This window comes from Phalangium opilio, unplaced genomic scaffold, assembly GCF_054372755.1.
Source record: "Phalangium opilio isolate 3A_F unplaced genomic scaffold, DU_Popi_V2 ptg000078l_1, whole genome shotgun sequence".
NCBI lineage: Eukaryota > Metazoa > Arthropoda > Arachnida > Opiliones > Phalangiidae > Phalangium > Phalangium opilio.
The window spans coordinates 2650284-2674933 of NW_028324186.1; the positions used below are offsets into that span (position 1 = coordinate 2650284).

The 24650-nt window shown below is 39.0% G+C and overlaps 1 protein-coding gene and 1 long non-coding RNA gene across 2 annotated transcripts in view; one reads left to right on the forward strand and one right to left on the reverse strand.

Annotated features, from left to right (window-relative positions):
• LOC149655007 (uncharacterized) overlaps window positions 1-24650 on the reverse strand; it is a 573911-nt gene that overhangs the window by 211172 nt on the left and 338089 nt on the right. The window lies entirely within an intron of this gene.
• Window positions 1722-3853, forward strand: LOC149655011 (uncharacterized). Its single transcript, XM_089845106.1, has 3 exons — window positions 1722-2010; window positions 2124-2300; window positions 2387-3853. The coding sequence occupies exons 1-3, from the start codon at window positions 1722-1724 to the stop codon at window positions 3739-3741; spliced, it is 1821 nt and encodes a 606-aa protein (XP_089701232.1). The 3' UTR covers window positions 3742-3853.

Genomic DNA, 24650 nt, shown 5'->3' on the forward strand with positions numbered 1-24650 from the left:
CCTCATGCGGTTAAGGCGAGGAGAGGAGGAACAAACTCTAGCATATTTGTACAATCTGTCGCAAGGCCATGTATCAAAAATTTTAAATACATGGATCTTATTCCTATATGAGCGCGCTATGCATTTCCCAGTTTGGCCATCAAAAGAGAGAGTTGAAGAGTTAACATCGAAAAAAATGAAGGAAAAATATCCAAACTTGCGGCTCATAGTTGACTGTACAGAGTTTTATCTGGAAAAACCTTCCGCCTCTGAAGCCCAGAGGGAATCATTTAGTTCTTACAAACACTGTAACACAGCTAAAGCTCTTATTGGGATGGCAGGGTCAGGCCATATTACTTACTGCTCTAATCTCTACGCTGGGAGAACTTCGGATAAGAAGCTAATTCTACATTGTGGTGTTTTGGACATGCTAGAAAAAGGCGACGCGGTGATGGCTGACCGAGGTTTTGATATATCCAAAGAACTTGCTAATAAAGAATTAGAACTAATCATTCCAGAATTTTTAAAACAACGGGATCAGTTTACCTCAAAGGAACTCTCTGACAGCCGCAGTGTCGCTGAGGCTAGAATTCACGTGGAAAGAGCCATTGGTAGGATAAAAGAGTTTAAAATTTTAAAAGGACCTATTCCTCTGACTTTATCTCCAATGTTAGAGAAATTTTTTGTAGTTTGTTGCCATTTGTCAAATTTTACTGGACATTTAGTCGCAAAAATATTGTAAATAATTCTTTATTATACGAAAAATAAATGTTTACAAGTGCTTAAGTTTAGTTAAGCGTTTTACTGATCATTTACTAGTTTGACCAAAATCGATAAATTTAAATTTCGTGATTGAATGTTTAGAAGCTTCTTTTAGGGTGGGAGGTAGTAGTTGGTAGTAGCAATAGTATAGAGTGCTGTCAGAAGCGCCGGTGTGACGTCACCGATGCTGTTTTCCCATAGAGAAAAAACGGTAACTGTCATGGCCGCCCATTGCTAAAGGCAGACTCGTGACGTTTAACCTTGGATCTGACGTCACAACTGACAGCACTCTATATTGTGCTAACTTTTAGGAACGTTGCCAACAATAGGTCTAGGAGGAGCATGATCAAGTGGGCTATGATTCTCGTCTCCTTGTGATCAGGGTGAGAAATAAGGCGGTGACACTGGGCAAATGACCAGTTTAAAAATTTTCCTTATTTCTCACCCTGCTTGTGAAGTTGTGATCAGGGTGAGAAATAAGGAAATTTTTTATACTGGTCATTTGACCAGTAGAGCCCAAGGGTTTCAGTTAAAAAACTGGTCAATGACCACTTAATATTTCTACATAAAGTCAGAGCTGCCCTGAAAAGGTTCTAGGTTTTATATACTGTCTATTTGTTTTATACTTCTGCTATAACCCACTATTAGGAATTTATTATTTACTAAAGAAGGGGAATTTAAGAAGTGGTCACGGTGACCACTGGACCCCCAGGCATTTAATAAATAAACTGGTCAAAGCAATTTTTAAACTGGTCATTTGCCCAGTGACACCGCCTTATTTCTCACCCTGGTTGTGATGTCTAGTTTAAAAAAATCCCCTTACCCTGGTGGAGGACAGTTTCCCTATTTTCTATTTTTCTTATGTTCTGAATATGCTTCTGCTAAATCATAAATGCCATTGCATGAAAGAGTGAGACAACATGCTCTATCTTCTTAAATAAATCTTAGTATTTTCACGAAACTAGAGATTAAAGTGTAAAATGTCAAAGCGTAAAACAGCAGATGATTCTTCAGTAAAGCCCAAAAACAAAACCAGTCTTGTAGCTTCCAGGAAATTTTCCGAAGAGTCAGCGCAGAGGCTATTTTGCCTTTGTAAGCAGCCAAAAGACGATTGCCAAACAATGATTCAGTGTGAAACTTGCATGGAGTGGTATCATCCAAAATGTGTAAATTTGGAAGAAGAAGAAAAGCTCAACATGCTACCAGAATCTTGGTTATGCTCAGCGTGCATCGACATAATGGCAATCAACCCAAACATGTCAAAAGAAGGTATAAAATCTATGAAAAACGAAAACTAACAGATCCCCATTGTAAATACATGGTTGGGAGTCTGTTAATGCTTGTTACAATCGAAGGATGAGTAATTAACTTCTTGCATAAAGGATTGCTTCGTCTCCAGGGACGGGTTACACCAAAGGAAGGTTGGGGAAATAAAGTCGAACTTTCAGATTTGTCGGACAACGTAGCTGAAAGCCATGCTCTCACTAAACGTGAAAGACAGCAAGGCTTTATGCTGTTTAGAGAAGAGAAAATTTTGGGCATCGAGTCAAACCTTCGAGGTAGCAAATCATAGTTTCAAGAATCCAATATTGCCGAAAGAAACATTTTGGGGTAATATTTATAAATTAAATTTTCACCGATTTAGGGGACTTGGTTTTTTTCCGAGCTTCATGTGATGCTGATCGGAGGCCAACTACATACAATATGTTTGCCTGTTTCGTCATTGCTAGCGATCCTAATAGAGTTAAATGGATAACATGCTCATGCCCAGCTGGAGTTAATGGTGATTGCAAGCATTCCGTTGCTTTACTGTACCAGTTGTTGGATTGTATACGATCAGGAGATGAGAAGTTACCATTACGGGGTACTTGTACAAGCAAGCTTCAGATGTGGCATGTGAAAAAACCGCAAAGCGATGAGCCTCTTCTATTTAGTGATTTGGAATTTGTGAAACACGAGTCCAGTAAAATGAACAAAGCCGTTTTGGGCAGCTCGATTAGGACTTTCAATGTAATGCCTGCTGACGCAAAACCAATATCTAAAGAAAAATTGACAAACTTTGTGAAATTGTTTGAAAAAATGAACTTAAATCTCCCTGTTATCGGCACCATCAAATCAAACGGATGTGTTCCAGTTATACCTAAAATTTGCCAAAATTCTGATTTAGTTGACAGTTTATGGGAACAAATTGATAAAACAGCTGACAGAGAAAGAAACGAAAGCGTAGTTAACTTGACTGAAAATGAACTCGCGGTTTTAAACAGTATAAAAGTCAACTTGGCTTGTGCTAAATACGTAGAGGTCAAAACTCGCTTGCAAAGTAAATCAAACTACTGGCACAAGCAAAGAAGTCACAGGCTTACGGCTTCTATGTATGGAACTTTCACAAAAATGAAGGAAACAACAGATCCTGTAAAAACATTCCTCCAAAAACGATCTTTCGTGACAGCTAAGTCTTTAGACCACGGCCTGAAATATGAATCTGCTGCATTTGCTTTATTTCGAGAGAAAATTAATATGGAAGAAAATACGTCAGTTGGTTTGATTGTTAATCCAAAATTTTATTTTCTTGGAGCCAGCCCCGATCGCTTAATTAAAATTGAAGACCAAATATATATTGTGGAAATCAAATGCCCGTATTCCATATTTAAAAATAAGGAAAACATTAAAAATAAAGCGGCGTCTGGAGGTTTTTATCTTTATCTTGATGAAACGACTGGCGAGCTCGAGCTTCATAAAAATTCTGATGTGTACCACCAAATTCAAGGACAATTACTGGTGTGTAATCTTCCTGTTTGCTTTCTCGTCGTGTATGTACCACCAGAAAACATTGAAATATTGATGATAACGAAAAATAATGACTTCATAAATAAGGTTTTATATCCAAAACTAACAAGCATATATTATATGCATCTATTACCTTATTTTGCCAAGGAAATGTTTGAAAAACCATCAGATGATGTTGGTAAACTTACAAAAGATGTATTAGCAATGGAATAGAAGTTTTGATTTTAACTTCCATTAATAAAACCATGTACTGCCAAAATAAATAGCCAAGGCTTAACAAGCGATATGGTTTCAAAAGTATTAAAAGTTGATTTTACCTTTCTTATTCTGTCTAATATTATGAAATAAGACTTTCGGAGTAAGTTTTCATTCGATTTTGGTCTATTTGGAGATTATTAGGTTAATAATAATTAGTTTAAACATGTGTTTTGAAGTTGAAGCGGTAATAATCAAAAACGGGAAAATAACATCTCCATCAGAGTCCATCGACTCCAGCGCCACCTCTGATTGGCTACCGTATTATTATAGTTCCAAAAGTCGCCGCTACGCCTCGGTGGCGCTGATCAGGAATAAGGCCAATTACTCCGAGAAGCAAGACATCCTACAAGGCTTACTTATCCCTCTTTGTATGCTTCGTGACGAAGGCACTACATCTGGAAATTGTCTCATCACAAACTACCGAAGCCTTTCTGGCAGCATTACGCCGATTCACTTCGAGACGTGGGAAGCCTAGCGATATGTACAGCGACAGTGGAACGACCTTCGTTGGGGCCGCCAAGGAACTAAAGGAATTTATGAAACTAATTCAGTCAAATCCACAGAATGCAGCTGTCGCAGATCATCTTTCTTCACAGGGCATAACATGGCATTTTAACCCTGCCGGAGCCCCACATTTTGGCGGACTATGGGAGGCCGGCGTCAAGTCCGTAAAATACCACCTACATCGAGTCATTGGTAACAGAAGACTGACCTATGAAGAGTTCTCAACCGTAATCACACAGATAGAGGGTTGCCTAAATTCAAGACCATTAACCCCGCTTTCATCGGATCCCACCGATCTTAATGTTCTCACTCCAAGCCACTTCCTAATTCGAGAATCTCTTCAGGCAATACCGGATCCTGACTTATCTCATTTATCTATGAACCGCCTTAACCGATGGCAGCTACTACAGAAGCTAAAGCAGGATGTCCATAAACGCTGGCTTCGGGAGTACGTAACTAGACTTCAACAAAGACCCAAATGGATGAAACCGCAACGCAATATCGAAGTTGAGGACATGGTCTTGGTCAAATCAGACGTTACATCACCCGGAAATTGGCCTTTGGCCAGAGTTATCGAAATTTTTCCGGGACAAGACGGCTACACTCGGGTCGTTACCTTACGGACCACCAAAGGTGAAATCAAACGACCCATCGTCAAGCTATGCCTTCTGCCGTTCAACCATGAAGATGAGACCTGAAAGCTTGCTACTAACGTATCAAGGCCGGGAGAATGTTCCGTTCGGAAAAAATACTATTACATAAAAAACCATACCAATTTTGTAAACCTAGTTTTTTATCGTTTGTTACTCTACATTTTTAGAATAATTTTTTTTGTTTGAACTATATAATCAGCTAACTTAATATCAAAGTTTGTTGTTGGTTTGGAAGTCGCCGTTCGGGTACTTCGCTCAGTTTTATCATTAGTCAATAAAATTGTTTACGTTTACTTAACCAAGTTCGCTTTCTTGTTGTCAGACATCACCGTCGCGTACATGCCAATTATAACCTTTTACCGTATCAAGTCGTCCGCGCAAGTTGTCGGGTAGGCCTATTCGACTAGTTCACGAACAGACTCAAAACTATACGAAAAGTACGACTATATCAAAAATATAGTATAATATAGGACCTTTCATGAAATTATAGATTAACATAGGACCTTTCATGAAAATATAGGGCATTATCAGATGCCGATTAGGCTTTAAACATGAAGTACGTAACATGTGGCTGGGGGAGCTACACGATATTCTCTAAGCTCCTAGGAAAGAGCCTCCCCTTACGCCGAGGGAAATAGTTCAGTAACACGGCTCCTTCGGATTCATGCGATCCTTCCGCCTTAAGAACCGATTAACCAGGTAAATTAACTCAGGAACTACTATAAAGACTGAGCAGGGTGTCTAAAATATTCTTTAGATAAAACTATTCACAATACCAGAGATTATCTGGGAGTAAGGAACGAAGATCTTATCAATCTGGGTAGCTTTTACTTGGACTATATAAGTCGCCGTGTATATGTTTTTTTACGAGAAATGTTTTCTGTTCTCGCGGCTACGTCGAGCTCAGCCGTCGGCGGCTCGGGAATCGGGATACCGTCGATACCTTGCAAAGGCTTAATGTAGTTTTCGAGTCTACTATTATTCGCAGAGCTATTTTTCTCTTGCAATTAAAAAAATCTTATAATATTTAGTTGAAGACTAATAAAGTGACTCGGAAATGTTTGGAATTTGAGCTTTAGAACGTTGAATATATTATAAAGACTACCGAACGATACCGCAAATTTGCCTTACGAGCTTCCCGGTTAGGTCAACGCCGAGGTCGAGTCGAGGTCTCATGCAAGAAAATACTAATAGCCGTCGCCGGTTGGTCTGGCATTAAAGAGGTTATCTACGGTTAGAGGCTCGTGATTGGTTAAAAGCTGTTTTGTTCGTCTGCTTAGTTTTTACTTCGGGAATGTCATGAAATCCATGGCCAAAGCTATAGAAAAGTGAGACTTACGTACTTTATGTGTGAAGCATAATCCGCTTTTGCTACAACGCTCTTAAAAACAAACACTTCGTATCATTCTCTTACAAGAATTGTTGAGTGATTTATATATTTTAACGACTTATTTGGGGAAGTAAATGGCTTGTTATTCCCCTGGTAAAATCCCCGATCGTAATCTGTATTTATCGAGTGTGTTCGGGTTTAAGTCAACAAATAGATAACCGTATGGTCGAGCTACGGCTTTTTTAAACGCGTCCGTAACGTATTTACTATTTCGAGGAGATATTTGTTTCGCGATTTGAATGATAGCCGACTGATCTCGAGGAGATTTGAAAATAACTAAATGAATTTAAATTCAACGTTCTAATCTGTTTCCCCGGATAATATAAATTTTGCATAATTAAAAATAAAGACGAATTCCGATGAAGAGTGCCCCTACAAAATAAGTTAGTCATTTCCTGGTTATTCGCTATCTCGTCTAAAATAACGAAATTTCGAACATTCGGGTCGAGTGTTTCGTTCTCTAAAAGTCCCTGATAAAACACCACCGAATGTGTATGTTGTAATACGTTATTAAATAAATCGGCCTGATATTCCGTATAACACCAAATAATTCTTTCCGGTGGTGGAAAGACGCAAACATTAATATGCTTTATTAACTTTGCGACGAAAACTGATTTCCCTCATTGGGTAGCTCCAGAGATAATTCCGTTAAATGGATGATGTAGCCTTATATCGACGTCACTCATTGTCAACGACCACTTGGTTTGGAGTCAATACCACAAATGTTATCGTTTTCTTTCCAATTATTTCATTTATAATAAATTTTCTGTCTAGTTACAAATAATATCGTTTAGCATACTTTTACAAAAATTTACGCTTAGAAATGTTTTATTTAAGAATTCGTCGTGCACCTAGTGATAATTGATCTTTTTATCGGCGCCGAAGTACTTTTCCCTTACTCAAGACGATCAGTCCGGGAGTAAACACTGGTGTTTCAGTTGAGATGGATGATTGACTTCGACGACTTCGCACCCGGTGCACGTTATTTCTTTGATAATTTTTCTCAGTTGCGACATAACGTTTCGTTGAATTAAATTGTAAATCCTTTCGGACTCCCTCAAAAATACTAGAATTCGCTCGCACTGATTTAGCAGGGATTCCCACACCACGAAAGTGGCGTTGAACCCTTTCTTAGTCGGCAAATACCTCCCGTAACTTGACGCGGTCTCGGGGATCATTTCTCGGATACCTACGACGCGCTGATTTCGATACTCGCTTGTTTCAACGCGTTTGAAAGATTCTCCTAGAAACGAAGAAATAAGCGAGTTCTATTCGTTCTTCAAAAACGACGGGATTTCATTTCTATTATTCCACAGTTCTTCGAACTCCGTTTGAGACAAAGTAATACCGGAAGTCTCGTCGGTAAACCCAAGTCTAACCCGACGGTTCGGAGTGATTGTCACGATGTTTTTACGAGAGTTGGAATACCCCGCCTTTAACCCTAAAAACCTCAAGATTTAAAAAATCTCTTACTAACTTCGAATGTAAAAATAAGGGACTTACATGGTGATATATAATCTTTCTCGATCCTTTTCCGAGAGACGAATGATCTTCCGACTCGCGGCTAACCGTTATTATACCGTCTTTTATCTAATCTACGTCATCGTTACGCATTTTTCCCGACACATCATAGTCACATGCGCTACTTCTGGTTTTGGGTCGCGTTTCCCCGTCCATTTCGAAAACAAAACACTCGACCTTTACCCTCTGTGACTGGAACAACTTCCGATTTTAGATCTCATTACAGTTCTGTCATGGGATTTCCCCATCAATTTCGCAAGCGAATCCTTCGACCTTTACACACTCACTATAATATTAATAATAATTTAAAACCAAAGGTCTAACCAATTTTTTTCCAAAATTCCCGGTATTTTTCTCAATCATCCGCTTTATTTGACTTTAACAAGTTAAACTCTCGTAATCTAGACTTTCTCCCTCCGAGTGACGCATGTCACCGAGAGGTTCTAATTTCGACGTGTCTGTGTGTCTGTCTGTTTTTACACCCACGTGACCGCGTTCGCAGTTTGCAAATCGGAGCAAACGTGTTCTCAATTTCCGGACCGCATTTAGTTCCCGGAAATTCTATTCCACTTACAGGCTATTACTTCATTGCCTGTCTAACTCCACCAGCCTCGAGTCTTAGTCCATCCCACATGGACACCAGTCTGTACACACTGGCTTCTAAACACCACCATCTTCTGGTCTTTTGTCCATTCCACATGGACACCAGTCTATACACACTGGCTTCAAAACACCACCATCTTTTGGTCTTTAGTCCATTCCACATGGACACCAGTCTATACACACTGGCTTCTAAACACCACCATCTTCTGGTCTTTAGTCCATCCCCCATGGACACCAGTCTGTACACTTGGGCTACGTTCAGTAACTGCTAGCGTACGCAGCGCTGCGCGCATCGGAGACCGATTTTTTTACTGTACGGTTTTTCGCACTTCCGGTTTCTACGTCACGCTACGCATCGATGGGACACCGATCGCAGCGGCTGGAAGAGCAGGTTTTTTCGATGGGAATCGGATTTATGACGTCATTAATTGAAGTTTAACATGGCGAGCAATCCAGTCCAAAGCCACTAGCGAAACAAAAACACATTTTTCTTTTTTAGATCTTTTCGATTCAACTGCAATTAAGGTTAATTCCGTTTCATCATCATAGATACTTTATTTAATAACAAAAATAACAGTTTTCGATTCAATTCAAGATCTCTAGCAGACGCCATGATGGAAACCATCATCAAACGCAACAGAGAGAGAAAAAAACCGTTCAGTGACGTCTGACGTAGCGTTCGGAAAAATACACATCGGTAGCGGTAACGGCTTTTTCCGATTTCCAGTTACTGAACGTAGCCTTGGCTTCTACTCCAACGTAAATATTAGTCAAGTCTCTCAAGAATGATTAATTGTTCTTTTTTAAAACGATGTAACTCTCAATAAGACGAATAACTAACGAAGAAAATGTTTAAAATTAATTATATTTATTTAAGTATTCAAGATAATCTTTTTTTTCAACTCAAAATTAATACGAAAAGGGTTACAAAGCAGTATTATGTGATTTTCTGTGTGTGCTTGTCCGTTGTTACACTAGTGCTCCGCGTTAGCAGTTCGCCTTGTGTTGATGTGTAAAGAAATTCTATCTTAATATTCCCTTTTTAGCCACATCGTAGTATACGATGAGGCTCTTAGTTTTTTTGCCACATCGTAGTATACGATGAGGCTCTTAGTTTTTAGCCAGATCGTAGTATAAGATGAGGCTCTTAGTTTTTAGCCAGATCGTAGTATGCGATGAGGCTCTTAGTTTGAACCGAGCCGAAGTAGTAGTAGTAGTAGTAGTAGTAATAGTAATAGTAATAGTAGTTGTGGCCGTAGTTTTCGCTTTCGTTATCGTCAGATTTTAGCTTAAAAGTAACTCTATAGTACCTCAACTCACCAATAGGGATAACTGAGGTCGGTTAGAGATTTTTATTAATTAAAATTTTTTCAGGTAAGACCCGGGAATCGAACCCGGGTCGCTAACACAGTAGTAAGACACTCTACCACTGAGCCATAGAGACTTGCAAGAACATCTGAGTTTTTATGGTTTAGTGTTATCTCTAAAGTGTCGGGAATGAGGTGGGTGGGGTGTCTCTTAATCTGTGGGGTCGGATACATTTCAATTTTTATCTGTGGGGTCGGATACTTCTGAATTTGTATGTTTGGGGTTTTTATATTTATTTTTATATTTAATTTCTTTTTATTTATGTGCTAATTAAATAGATAACGATTTTCCCCGTTTCCTACCGCGCTCCTCATGTGTTTCGCTCGTTATGTTTCACTGGAACGTTTTGGCGGTTAATTCAAATATGGGTTTAGATGGAGCTAACATAGTGTTAAATGAGCGTTATGCGTTTGATAATTTTGGCTTTGCTAAAGGTAATTCGGGGGGATCATCACTATAACTTTCTCTTTCAAACGTTTCTGGACATAAGTCCTTGTTAGAAATTTATAAGATGCGATAAGTGTACATCGGCATAAGTCTATGTTGTAAACTCATCGAGGGGATTATCACTAAAACTCTCTGTTCTTCGATTCGCCGGAATATTAGAATTACAGCATAAGTAAATTTATACGGTTATAATTTTATCACTGTCTAGAGTAGGGCATCGAGGGGCTATTCACTCTGATTTTATGAATGGTAAATCATTTAAGTATTGTAAAAGATATCGGTTTTCACTCTTTAGGTTAAGTTAAAGAGGGGTTATCCACTCATTAGGGTAGGGTATAGAGGGGCTATTCACTCGTACGATGTGGCTACTATTACAAGCCCTTGGGCCGTCTTGTTTCATAATATAAAGTGAATATGTGGAAATATTTTTCGTAATAACGATGCCTTTAGTAGTTTCGTAGCTTTAAAGCTATGTTTCATTTTGATATTCCAAGGATATTTTATAATATTATTATTTGAAATGGCTGTTTATTTATTAAGTAAGCTGTATCTATATATAGAATAATCCTTGCTATAGTTATTACAAGAAGAAAGCTAAGGCCTAGACCTCGGCGAGTAATTCAAGTATTATCCGTAATAGGCTTAGTGAACCAAATAGGAAATAATTGAGACCCGAGATGAAGTAAACTATGGATTTTGATTTTCCTGTCTGTAATGAAGAAACTTCAGAGAGCCGAAAGTTAAGTACACGTTTAAATAATAAGGTCTAGATTTTATAATAGAAGTGACCACCATGGTTTCAATTAGATCAGTCAAAGGGCTAATGGAAAACGGGTAGTAGCTATGGAGTTTTCATTCTTTTTATGATGCGCATTGACTATCAGTGCGTCTAGGCACAATCAGCTTTGGTGTTAATTAACGTTAACACTCATGTTGGCAAACTAAGAATATCGTTGAGGTAGACGAGATAATAGTGTTTATACTGCAAACCAATTGTGAATGTAGCTATGAGAATATAGGGTTAACAGTTGAGACGTAGACAATTGCGCCTTTTCAAACACATAAAGGTTATATCTCTCCTAAAGTTATACACTTCATTTCCTGTTGTGTTTCCAATTGACTATTTTCCATGTGTCCAAGACATATCTTTATTGGGTGTAAAATGTGTCTGCTCTACTGTATATTCGCTATGCTTGGAATATTGCTTTAATAAATCGTAAATTTTACTTCAAAAAAAAAATAATTCTACATCAAGGTTAATAAGTTTGTCGTAGTAGTCCTACTCTTGACTCGGTGAGGTAATATTTTGGTTTTTCCAACTTGTCTTATCTACGAATAACAAGAGTCAAAAAGGAGACGAAAAATAATATCTACGGGTTTATCAGTTCGGCGAGACTTTACAAACAAGACGATTAAGACCATGTCAAATTCCACCGCGCGATTCGAATTCGTGCAAACGGCGTATAGGATTTGTCTTATCTTATCGTTTTTCCCCGGCTGTCGTGGAGCTTCGGAACCAAACAAGATGAGCCAGACATATTGCAAACCCCGAAAAGTTTTCGAAAATTTCCTACCATCCCCGCTTTGAGAAGTGCAAAAAAAATATATACAAGACCAGATCCTCCAGCCAGGAGGGTCTGCACTAGGCTTATTTACCCACCACTCAAGTCATTAAGCTAGTTTACAGATTACAAGATTACCCATTAATTGTAATTAACCTAGATTACCGATTACAAGTAATTAAGCTAGAGCATCGATTACAAGTAATTAAGCTAGAGCACCGATTACAAGTTATTAAGCTAGATTACCGATTACAAGTAATTAAGCTAGATTACCGATTACAAGTAATTAAGCTAGATTACCGATAAGTATATGACTTGTGTTGGACTGTTGGTGCACAATTCTATAACATGTGTTGGTGCACAAGTCTAAGACATCTGTTGGAGTGTTGGTGCTCAGATCTATGGAATCTTTTTGTGCACAGACCTACTTAATCTTTTTGTGGTATAACTACCGCTTGCTCAGTGATTTGCTTGTGAAAATGACGGGAAAGCAATTTGGTTTGGCTGGACGTTGATTGTCAAGTCAAGCAGTCAGGATTGAAGTTATGTAATAGATGGTTGGTCAGTTCAAAAGCTTTAACAAATGAAAGTGCAATCCCCTAAATCGTTTTCTCTCCTAAGGTTTCTAAACTATTTTAATTAATATTAAGACTGAAGTAACAGATATTAATAAAAACCGTCTTTGTAGACAAAGTCGGGAAAAGGTAAGAGACAAGTGTAGAAAATTAATTGCCTGAAGTAAAATATTAATGAACAATCAGTAATATCTATAGTCTTTTATGAACACAAAAATTGATCAGATTGCGTAATCTAAAACGAGAAATTTCATTCTCTCTTTAAAATTTCTCATACTTTAAGCCATGACTTTTCTAAGAATCCGAACTTTCTATACAATAAAAAGTTCGGGGTTTACACAAAGAATGAACTCAAGTTGGGTGTTTTACCGAATTCTTTCTCTTTCAAACGCTTCTGGTCATAAGTCCATGATATACATTTATAAGATGCGATATATATGCGTCGGCATAAGTCTATGTTGTCAACTCATCGAGAGGTTAATCACTAAAACTATCAAATTTATAAGATGCGATAAGTGTGCGTTGAGATAAGTTTATGTCGAGAGGTCGGTCATTCATGAAATCTCGTACGCTACCCGTGAAATCCAACTTAAGAAATCCGAAATTAATGCTGATTTCGAAATCAAATAAAAAATCCGAAATTAATGCTGATTTTGAAATCAAATAAAAAATCCGAAATTAATGCTGATTTTGAAATCAAATAAAAAATCCGAAACCAGCAACGAAATCACAAAATCAGTAAAAAAATGATAAAATCAGTAAAAAAAATCACAAAATTAACACAGAAATCACGAAATCAACAAATCAGAAGCGACATCGCAAAATCAGAAGCGACATCGCAAAATCAGAAACAAAATCAGTAAAGAAATCTTGAAATCCACTTCAAAATTCACGAAATCCAAAATCCGACGAAATCACGCGAAAAACCTCAAAATCGAACGAAATCAAGGGAAATATCGCGATATCCGTCAAAATCATGGTAAAAGTAGCAAAATCCGTCGAAATCATGGTAAAAGTAGCAAAATCCGTCGAAATAATGGTAAAAGTAGCAAAATCCGTCGAAATCATGGTAAAAGTAGCAAAATCCGTCGAAATCATGGTAAAAGTAGCAAAATCCGACGAAATAACGGGAAAAATCTTAAAATTCGATGAAATCCATTGGATTTTATCAAATTCTGAAATCAAACAAAATCCAACGATATCAAACGAAATCCGATGAAATCAAATGAAATCCGACGAAATCAAACGAAATCCGAAGAAATCAAATTGGATTTCGAAATCCCGTACACTTTTTCCAAAACGTCCGACCCCTCGTAAAGTTAAATGAGCGTTATGCGTTTGATCATTTTAGCATTGCTAAAGGTAACTCATCGAGGGACTAATCACTAAAATGGGTAATCAATACAAGGTGTTTTTGAAAGGTCCATCACAATTTAAGGAGCGTGTTTATTGGACCAAACTGAGTTAAACGTATCATGGGGTCTACAACATTTAGTTTCGGATATAAGCCCCCCCCCCCAAACATTTGCCCCGAAAACGAGAAAATATCCTAAAATGGGGAGTAAGGTTTATTGCCATTACCCAACTTGTTTCAAAGTCATAGACAATTTCAATAGCCTTGAATTTGAGAAACACTACTGTAACTTTAGATAGCAGAAGGGTATAAATGAGTAGAAGTACGCGTACGGCGGTATTGTAAAGCTAATACCAAGTGTCATAGTGTTTTAAGATTTCTCAGCACCCAATAAAATGGTTGCGATTGTAGGTCGAGTTTGTTCATTACGTTAGTGTTTGATGTGTCACAGAGAAAACGCCATGATACGATCCCAATGTAAATGTATTTTTTATTAGTTCTTAATTCTTAATCTGTAACAAATAATTACAACAAGAATTGTTCAAAGTGTTCACCACCCGCGTTAGGGCAAACTTGAACACGCCTTACAAACGATTCCCTAACACGTTGCAAAATGCCTGAAGTATCGCGACTAGTTTGACAGGCATTAACGATTCGTCGACGAAGCTCTTCCACATCAGGTACTTCACTCTAATAACCTATGTCCTTCAATTGGCCCCAAAGGATGAAATCGCACGGGTTATGGTCGGATGATCGAGCAGGCCATTCTATGGGGCCCACCTCGACCTATCCACCGAAAAGGGAACGTCGCGTTAAGGTGAGCTCGGACAGCGAGACTGAAATGTGGTGGTGCACCGTCATGCATGAACCACATTCTGCGCACCAAACCTAAGGGCATGTCGTCAAGTAATTCCTGTAAAACGTCTTGTAAGAATTGTAGGTACGCCTCACCGTTTAACCTGGGCTGTAGAAAATAAGGTCCAATTAAGTTGTCACCTACAATACCGCACCACATGTTCAAACTAAATTGTACTTGGTGAGATTTAACGAACGTTGCGTGAGGGTTTCTTTGGGACCATTGATGCTTATTATGAAGGTTAATAATACCATCTCGCGAAAAGTTAGCTTCGTCTATGACTAACAATGGCGTTTATCTGATGCAGAAACCACTAGCAAAACGCCGTGCGTCGTGGGTAGTCCGCGGGATTCAAACTTTGAACCTTTTTAAAATGGTAAGGAGGAAACTGGTGACTTGTGAGGATTTTCCACACGAGCACGTGACCAACGCCTAATCGCTTACCCACCTGGCGGGTTCTTGCTTCTGGTTCGTCCTCGAAAATAGTAAGGACTTCGTCTTCCACGGCCTCTGGGACTTCTTGCCCTCTACGTTAAGATCCAACCGGTTGGATTCGTCTGTCCTGTCGTAAACGTCTGTCCACAGCCTCGAACGTCAGTCGGTTTGGTAAGCGTCTTTGCGGAAATCATTCCTGATAAAAACGTACAGCTGCCGCAGCATTCCCCTCGGCTAGTCCACACATTAGGTGCATATCCGCATATTCAGCATTTGTAAAGACATTCATTGTTATACGACGTCGCTTAGTTGAAATGTGAAGGTAATAATAACAGTAAATGTATTAGAACCGTCTTTTATTCCTTGCGTAAAAAACGTATCTTCATACAACTTTGTTATTCCTTCCTTGCACTTTGTTTTAAATAAAAAAGCGTTTTATCGGGACGTTGACCTGAGGCAGACACCACTAGCAAAACGATTTTAATAAAAACCAAGTACAAGCCCTGACCTCTGATAACAACGAGAGTCTTCACAAATGCCGAATATGCGGATATGCATCTTATGTATTGTAAGCCCCACAAAACTGGTAGGCTTACCTAGAGTGACTACACGTACTTTTCTAATCAAAATTTATTGTTGACTCACCCAGTCATCTCTCAAAAATTACAAAGTAAAAACTTTCTTTAAATAAACAAGTGCTCGGGTCTTCCTCCTTCGTCGCTGAGGCCAAAAGATATCTCTCGTCCCCTCGGTCCCTCCTTTTATAGACACAGGGTCTTGAGTCGGGTCTAAGGGTTCCTACCCACTTTATTTTTGGTCAAGGGGTTAAGTCTCTGTCGGGATTCCGACGAAGACAGTTGCGCGGTGCAATAGGATTTTCCTAGACCCCCTGATAGTTTTGCAAGCGTATGCCCGTTCCATCGATACCCCAAACGCTTCAAAGTTAACGCTATGGGGCACAGCGGCCTACCAGGGGTAACGGTTTTTCGCGCTTGCGAAATGGCCGTTGCAGTATGGACTAGCCGAGGGGAATGCTGTGGCAGCTGTACGTTTCTATCAGGAAAGAATTCCGCAAAGACGCTTACGAAACCGACTGACGTTAGAGGCTGTGGACAGACGTTTAAGACAGGAATGATGAATCCCACCGGCTGAACCTAAACCTAGAGCGCAAGAAGTCCCAGAGTTCGTAGAAGGCAAAAGTCCTTCCTATTTTCGAGGACGAACCAGGAGCAAGAACCATATTTTCTACAGCCCAGGTTAAACGGTGAGGCGTACCTACAATTCATACAATACGTTTTACCGGAATTACTTGACGACGTGCCCTTTAGTACGCAGAATGTGGTTCATGCATGACGGTGCACCACCACATTTCAGTCTCGCTGTCAGGGCTCACCTTAAGACGACGTTCCCTTTTCGGTGGATAGGTCGAGGTGGACCCGTGGAATGGCCTGCTCGATCATCCGACCATAACCCGTGCGATTTCATCCTTTGGGGCCAATTGAAGGGCATAGGTTATCAGAGTGAAGTACCTGATGTGGAAGAGCTTCGCCGACGAATCATTAATGCCTGTCAAACTAGTCGCGATACTTCAGGCATTTTGCAACGTGTTAGGGAATCGTTTGTAAGGCGTGTTCAAGTTTGCCCTAACGCGGGTGGTGAACACTTTGAACAATTCTTGTTGTAGTTATTTGTTACAGATTAAGAATTAAGAACTAATAAAAAATACATTTACATAGGGATCGTATCATGGCGTTTTCTCTGTGACACATCAAACACTAACGTAATGAACAAACTCGACCTACAATCGCACCATTTTATTGGAAGCTGAGAAATCTTAAAACACTATGACACTTGGTATTAGCTTTACAATACCGCCGTACGCGTACTTCTACTCATTTATACCCTTCTGCTATCTAAACTTACAGTAGTGTTTCTCAAATTCAAGGCTATTGAAATTGGCTATGACTTTGAAACAAGTTGGGTAATGGCAATAACCCTTACTCCCCATTTTGGGATATTTTCTCGTTTTCGGGGCAAATGTTTGGGGGGGGGGCATATCTCCGAAACTAAATGTTGTACACCCCATGTTCTTTGATACGTTTAACTCAGTTTGGTCCAATAAACACGCTCCTTAATTTCTGATGGACCTTTCAAAAACACCCTGCATAACTTAACTTTCTCTTTCAAAACGTTCAGGGCATAAGTCCATGTTAGAAATTTATAAGATGCGATAAGTGTGCATCGGCATATGTCAGAAGTGGATCATATTACAGCTCCCTAGAAGTACTGGACGATATAACATCGCCGTGCATCAGCATTGTCTCCTAGCACTGAAGAGAAAAGGGTATATGCGAAACGCAGCGGCGAATTTGTGAACTAAACGAGAGGAATGATTTTGGCGCGAAAGGAACTTTTAATAAGCGGGCGAAGCAAACGGAAGTAAGTGGTAGGCTGTTAGCCAATGAGGAAAGGTTTGAGAGAGAAGAGCGCGGAAGGAAACAAGTTTTTCCATACAAAGTGTTGGGTTGTGAAGAAGTCCACTTTATTTTTCCGATTTTAAAAAATAATTGGCGGTCTCTAGGTAATTTTTAAACGCTTGTGTTGAAAAGGAAATGAATATGAATTCAAATTATCAAAATAGCCTTCATCATGCTAGAATATTTCTAATGTATCCCTAGTACTGTACAGTACAGCACAGCACTGAGCTAAGCTTCCACCGATCGATTTAAAGGTTTTTAGCGGGGATAGTTGGACCGATTTATTACTAATTAAAGGTTATGTGCGTCGACATAGAAATTTGTTTTCCTTTTTTAAGTGTAACAATTTTTTTCAATGCTTTAAAGTTTTCCGTTTGGGAAAGATGCTGGTCAATATTTTTCAGTTTTACAAAACGTTTTTTAATTGCTTACGGTTAAGTGCTTTTAATATCACATAGATCGTGTTCAGATGTCTCTTTAATGTGGGCATGCAACAATTGCAATTAGTTACATTGATCCTAACATAAGTCATTCTAAATCAAAATTATAACGCGATAATAAGCTTCACACTAATCACGACACTGACGGCGGTCTGACAGCCATTATCATCAACCGGAACTTCAGTAGGTTAACCTAACTCAAGATCCGGGTTAATGGGAAAACTATACTTGTAAAACTGAGCTATAGATGGCGGGCTTGGATGTCTTGGAAGAAAACGCTGTTTACAAAAGCATAACCTACGTCCAGTACTTATAGGGAGCTGTAATAGGATTCACTTATGGTTTGGAAGAGCAGGTGCTATTCTTCAAAATTGCCCGATAACCGCTACGAAGATAAGTTTTTTGGTTTAAGTGCCTCAGTCACCCTGTCACAAAAAAATTAAACAAGGGCCAGTTAATTTACATAATGCTCTTTTAGTGCATATTCCCAAGTTACCCAAGAAAACTATAAACAATGGCCAGTTTTCGTTTCTCACCAGGTGCCACTAGCCAATGATAACAGCAAAGAAGATCATTTTTTGCTTTTAATTGCTCGTAAAATAAATGATAGATTAAATCAAACAATCACTAAACCCTGTCACCGAACAAACCAATATTTTTAATTGTGGCTCTTCCAATCATATTTATTAGGTAACAATTAAATTTTTAATTATTTATATAATGCTCATTTTAGTGCATATTCTAAAGTTACCTAAGAAAACAAGCATTCATTTTAAGCATGAATCGTTCTTGCTACAGCAAGTGCACGTCATTTTTTTCTGAAAACTGTTAATACCAAAATGAAATATAGAATGAATAATCTGTCTTTCGAAAACAATGAAGGTGTCATTTTGGTGAAAAAACGAAGATAGGTATTTTTTAAAATAATTGATGTTTTATCAGGGAGGAGAGACTTGAGAGGGAGTGTTAAATTGAATAGGCGCGTTCGTTCACTTCGTGGCTAAACCGGTCTCTCTCTGGCGCTGACTCGGGGACTCAACGCGGTGTCCGCGCGCATGCGTGAAATTTAAAAACCGGCTTTGAACTTGAAGGGGAAGGTCGTGTTTGAATTTCTTCCATGGTTAACTATAAGAAGCGTTGTTTTTTAATTGTTCAAGCAACCCTAAGTATTTAACAAGACCCGACATGGTAAATATTGTTTTCAAACCATTTCACAAACCAAAAACAAAGCTTGAAATTTATTGAAAGTGAATAGAAGCTAGTGGAAATCGATCTTTCACAAGCTAATATCCATCTTTTACATTTTTCTATCTGGGTTTTTGGCTTTGGAAACGCGTGGAAGGATATTCCTTTCATATATTGTTAAGCGAATACCTTGAATCATTCCTACAACCATTACAAAAACAATTTGGCATTTATAATAAGCCTCGGTTTCCTCCCAACAGACGTTGATTGTTGGTTGAACAGAGCGAGTGGGGCAGCAGTCGATGGAAGCGGAAGCTAGCGGCAGAGAGAATTTTTAAATTCTCTCTGCTGGCGGTAGTAAACGACGTCACTCGCGCCTGCGCGTTACCTAAAATTGTGAAACGTAGATAAAAATGTCTACCTCCACTTTCTTTCCCATTTGCCACTGTGTGGCGGTTTTTTAGCGTTAGATCAACACTCCCTCTAACGTTCCTTACTCCCTGGTTTTATAATCATGTCTTTAAACTGAAATATTTTAATATCTGTTACTTCGGTCATTACATTTCGTTCTCTTATCATATACTTTTTCTAGTCTTTGTCCACTAAGACATTTTTTTGTTAATTTGTATGAGAACTAGCTTCTAACCGCTTAGGATGCTGGGAGAACCACGGTGCTGTAGGTGGGAGTTCAGAGGCAACGCTATAGGTATGGGCATAAGTCTATTATGTAAGGTCCCCATAAGTATGAATCCCCAATTAGGTCATGTACTATGGGCAATGTACTCGTATTATCATTTTTAAAATTTGGCGGGTACGATACGCGCCATCTATGCTTCAAAGAGCGTTTGTTTTTACCGGAAGTTAGAGAGGGACCTTTTTTTTACAGTTGAGAAATGGCGGCGCCTTGTTGTTAGCCAGTTTGTTTTATGACGGTGTTTAATTTGGTAAAGTTATGGATCATATTTTAAGTGCAACACCGGTGGTACGTAAATTAGAGAAAAATGTTTACCTGGAAGATCAAGATGAATGCAAAGTTGGTACCTCTAATTGGGAAACGCCTGTTAAGCCTTGTCCATCGTGTGATAGTATGCAGTTCACAAACAAGGAAATTAAAACAGTAATCAAAACAAGTTGGAAAAACCAAAATATTACCACTCCGAGTCAAGAGGAAGACTACTACTACAAACGTTTTAACATCAGGAGTCCATTACACTTGGAGTACAAAAATCAAGCTTTCGCCCATACGCTTGTTTTGCAAACTGTTGGGGTGTAACAACAGACAGACAGACAGGCACACAGACACACACGTCGAAATTAGAACCTCTCCGTGACATACGGCACGCGGAGAGGTAACAAACGCTTCAACGCAGTGGTAATTTAAGCGTAGCGAAAATGAAGATAAGCACCGTCATCAAAGAAAAAAACTACGTATCCCTACTTTCCAAGGTTTTGTTTTAGTAGTTTATTAACTCTGTTAACTAAATTATTCTCTTCTAACTATATAAATTCACCTTGTGCTGTAATAATGAATTTCAATGTGAAATTCAAGAACATATTACCATTCGTACAAGAAAGTTCGCGAGAAAATTAACATTTCAAATTATTTAGGTCCAGCTAATGGCGCCTCAGGTGAGAGAATTTGGCCACTTAAATTGGCAAAATAAAAATAAAAATCGGCGCCGCGCACAGGCCTTGATTAACGTTGGCAACGGTTTAAGAGTTAATTTTCATATATCACGCGGCCATTATACTTCACGCATTTATTTAAGTTTTCCAAAAGAGTTAAGGTATAACTCCAACGCGTTCCCGCAGCGGCTCTGTCGTCTCGCTCCCCTTGTTCTTGTTTCTTGACCTATTCCTAGGTCGGACTTTGAGCTCTTCTGGTTCTCTCTCGTCCCTCCTCGTCTCCTTCTAAACTTTTTCGGGCTGGGGTCACGTGGGCCCCACGAAAATTTTTCAAGTCGCCTATGACGTTTGGGGTAAACCAGCCAGGGAAAAAGGGTAAACTACAGCCAAGCTTATTTTAGTGTTACATACATTAGCACATACGAAACTAACACGTCCTCCCCACTCCCAACCACACCTAGCTAAGACGTAAATTGTTTAACGTGACTTGTCTAGATACCTGCTTGGCGTGGCGCTAACTTATACGAGAATCTGGCGTTTAACTCGGGAGTATTATTTCTTTCGAACTTCATTATATTAACACAAGCAGTGAAAGGACCCGGCGTTGTCCTTCTGGACAATTTTGTTAATAATTTACCTAAATGCTTGTTCATCTTGGGAAACTAATGTTGAAGTTTTAAGTATATTTAGCGGGTTTTTCGATTTACACATAAATTTAAATGGTCTAACGGCGTCACTATAATTAAGAGTAGCATTAATTTTGACTTTACCCCGCCATTCCGTTCAGACTGACAAGCTGATCCAAAGCCATCGCGCTCCCACAGCAAAAGTTTAGAATTCGGGTATGATTCCAGGTCCGCAATTCTGTTGATCAAATACTTATTGACGGGAATGAAGTTGGTTTTAACGCCACAGACGAAAAGAGCTGATAATAAGAAGCAAGACACACAAATATACAGTTGCGTGAAGCGAGCCGATGCTACGAACTTTGTAGTCTTGATTTCAGGAACATCTAAATTGGAATAGAAAAGATCTTATCTCAATGCAAAGTGTTGTATAAATACTAATTAAACTTTATATAATTCCAGGGCAGGACAGTGTTAGATTGTTGATACAAACAATTACACCAATAGAGGGGATCAATGTGAAAACCTTTCAAAGACATGGACACATAATAGGTTTTGGTATGCCGGGAATGTTTATTGTTTGTGATAGGATGGAGAATTACTGGTTTTTAAGCAAATAAATATTACCTATTTAAAATGAGAAGATACACTAATTGCAAGCGAACTGTCGAGAATTGCACCGATAAACTTGACATTTTGTACGCTATATGTTGGGCAAACGAGTTTTTAACCGATTCCCGTGCAACTGTGAGCATAGCTAAAGTAACTCCGAAATAATAAACTCCTGATTTAACATATAGGAATTTAGTGCGGTAGTTTCTGTTTTATGTATCCGTCTTAGGGAAAAAAATACTTCTAAACTAATAGGTGGCACTTAATAGCATTTGTATTTATTTTTGGCGGTAATCTATATCTATATAAATCAAAGTCCTGACTGACGGACAGACTGACTGATAAACAACGCCCAGCCCAAATCGCTTGCCCTAGAAGTTTGAAAATTTGCAGGAACGTTAATCATTAGTAGTAGGCGTGTACTAAGAAAGATATTTCCAATCCGCTGCCATCTTAATACATGGCGACCAGAAATGTGAAAACATCTTCTCTTTGCAACAATGTCCGCGCGTTTCAACCGATTCACAAATATTTATTATACTGGTTTCCTGTAACCTAGAGACGAGCTGAACGGTCTTTTGAGGTGGATTTGTTTCCATCTTTTTAAATGGCGGCCAAAAATTTCAAAACCCTTCATTTTGGAATAAGGCCCGCGTGAAAAGTAATAAAAATGTCCCGACGGGCTGCGGTCAACGCCGAGTGCCTTCGCTCCTAGGGCGCTGATAACGTGTTATTCGCCCGATTCAGTGCTCCATCATGAGTCTCTGGACAATGGAAACTACAGGGTTTATGACGTACATCAAAATGCAACTAAATTAGTTGACGCACGTGAGGGAAAACCAATAGAGATAAAAAATTAACATACATTTTTGTGAAAACGTGCCCAGAACTTCCGGATATTTCATAAGCATCAAGAGAATGAAGTGGTCAGTTCGGTGAGCGGAGTATTCACGCTTGATGACAATGGTTAGCACGAACAATTGTAATGAAAAAATTACAAATAAAATGCCCGTCAACAGGTAACACTATAACAAAAGAAAAATATAATTTGTTCAGGGTTTATTACCGGTTTAGTAGAATCCCTAAAAATTAACAAACAGTTTTTCTAAAAGAAGACAAGATGGAAGTTTCTTCTAAAAACGTAATTAGCACCCGATGACTCATAGAATTATGCCATTTGTAACAAGGAGGTGATTAGTGTCTCTAATATCAAGGGGAATTGCAATGGCTAAATTAGTTGCACATACGCGTAACGGTGGGTGTCAGCGCATTCTTTCTACTTCTCCGAGTGACGATGACGTCACGGAGATGTATTACATTGGACGTGTCTAAGTGTGTGTCTGTCTGTCACCGCGTTTGCAGTTGGCAAATCGGAGCAAACGTATGCTATATCCAGAACGCGTTCGCAGTTCCATTACCATCGTTAGGTTTAAGATGTGCGCGGCGATCGGCTAGGGTTACGAGAAACGTCTAGCCTCCCAATGCAGGGCTTCCACCAAAGGTTCACGCAGTCATGGACGAAGTAATACTCAAGGACCGATGGCAGGCCATGGAGCCCCATACTAAGCGACTAAACAACCAATGTTAAGCTTACTTTACTTTTTCAGCCCCAACATGGAGAAGGGGTTTTGAAAAATACTGAGTCAAATCCCGGAAAAACCTAGCGCCATCTAGACAAAATAAGACGTTAGCCGCTTCCAGCTTTAGAACGTTGATTCCCCCATATCCGGTTTGCTACTATCTGCTGTTATTTCTTGCGGGGGGTTTAATTGTTTATTTTTTAAGGATCCCCGTTTATCCGTTAATTGGTTAGATAGTTCGTGATGTGTTAAGCCAATGAAGTTGACGCCCCTGACAAGAATCGACAGTTTTTAGCTGTGACATGTGATATTAATTGTCATGACGTAATATTACCTCTTTAATAGTTGATGCTGTCATGACATTTGATATTAATTGTCATGGCGTAATGTTACAGCTTTAATAAATGGCGGTTTTATATGAAAAGGTTAGAATAAATGATATTTGTCCCTTAGAAGCCATGACAAAAAAGTGAGTGGCGACCCAAAATCAACGATGTAGTATATCAGGTTTTTCCGTTTGTAGAAACGGGTTTTTTACTCGTGCGGGGGAGAATCCCTCCCCCTCGTTCGTGTAATGTGCCGGCTTTTCAACGTCTCTCTACCCTAGCTTTGGTAATGGATGGAGACAGGAATACCGTGTGTTCGGGGCTTCTCATCCCCATCATTCCAATTTCGATTTTTTTAAAGTAAACACTTATTTGGTGACTCCACCAGAACAAACTCTAGTTGAAACGTCTCGCTCAGAACTAGAGGTTTGGCGTCTAGTAAAGAATGAATAAATTTTCGTCTATTTAACTTTCTCTAAATAAATTTCCATCAACTATAAAAATGTAAAGTTTTTAGTCTATATAATTATTTCTTGTAATATCAATGCGTTAAAAGTCTGCTTTAATGGTTCGACCAAAATATTCCGCTAGTATTTTTACCTCATGCTCGCTATTTTTCTTCCTCGATCTATTCACAGAACTTATCGCACGTGCCAAAAAGAAGGACACTGATTGGTTGTGCGTCACCTACGCCGGCGAGATCGACGAAAAAAGTTCAGCCAAA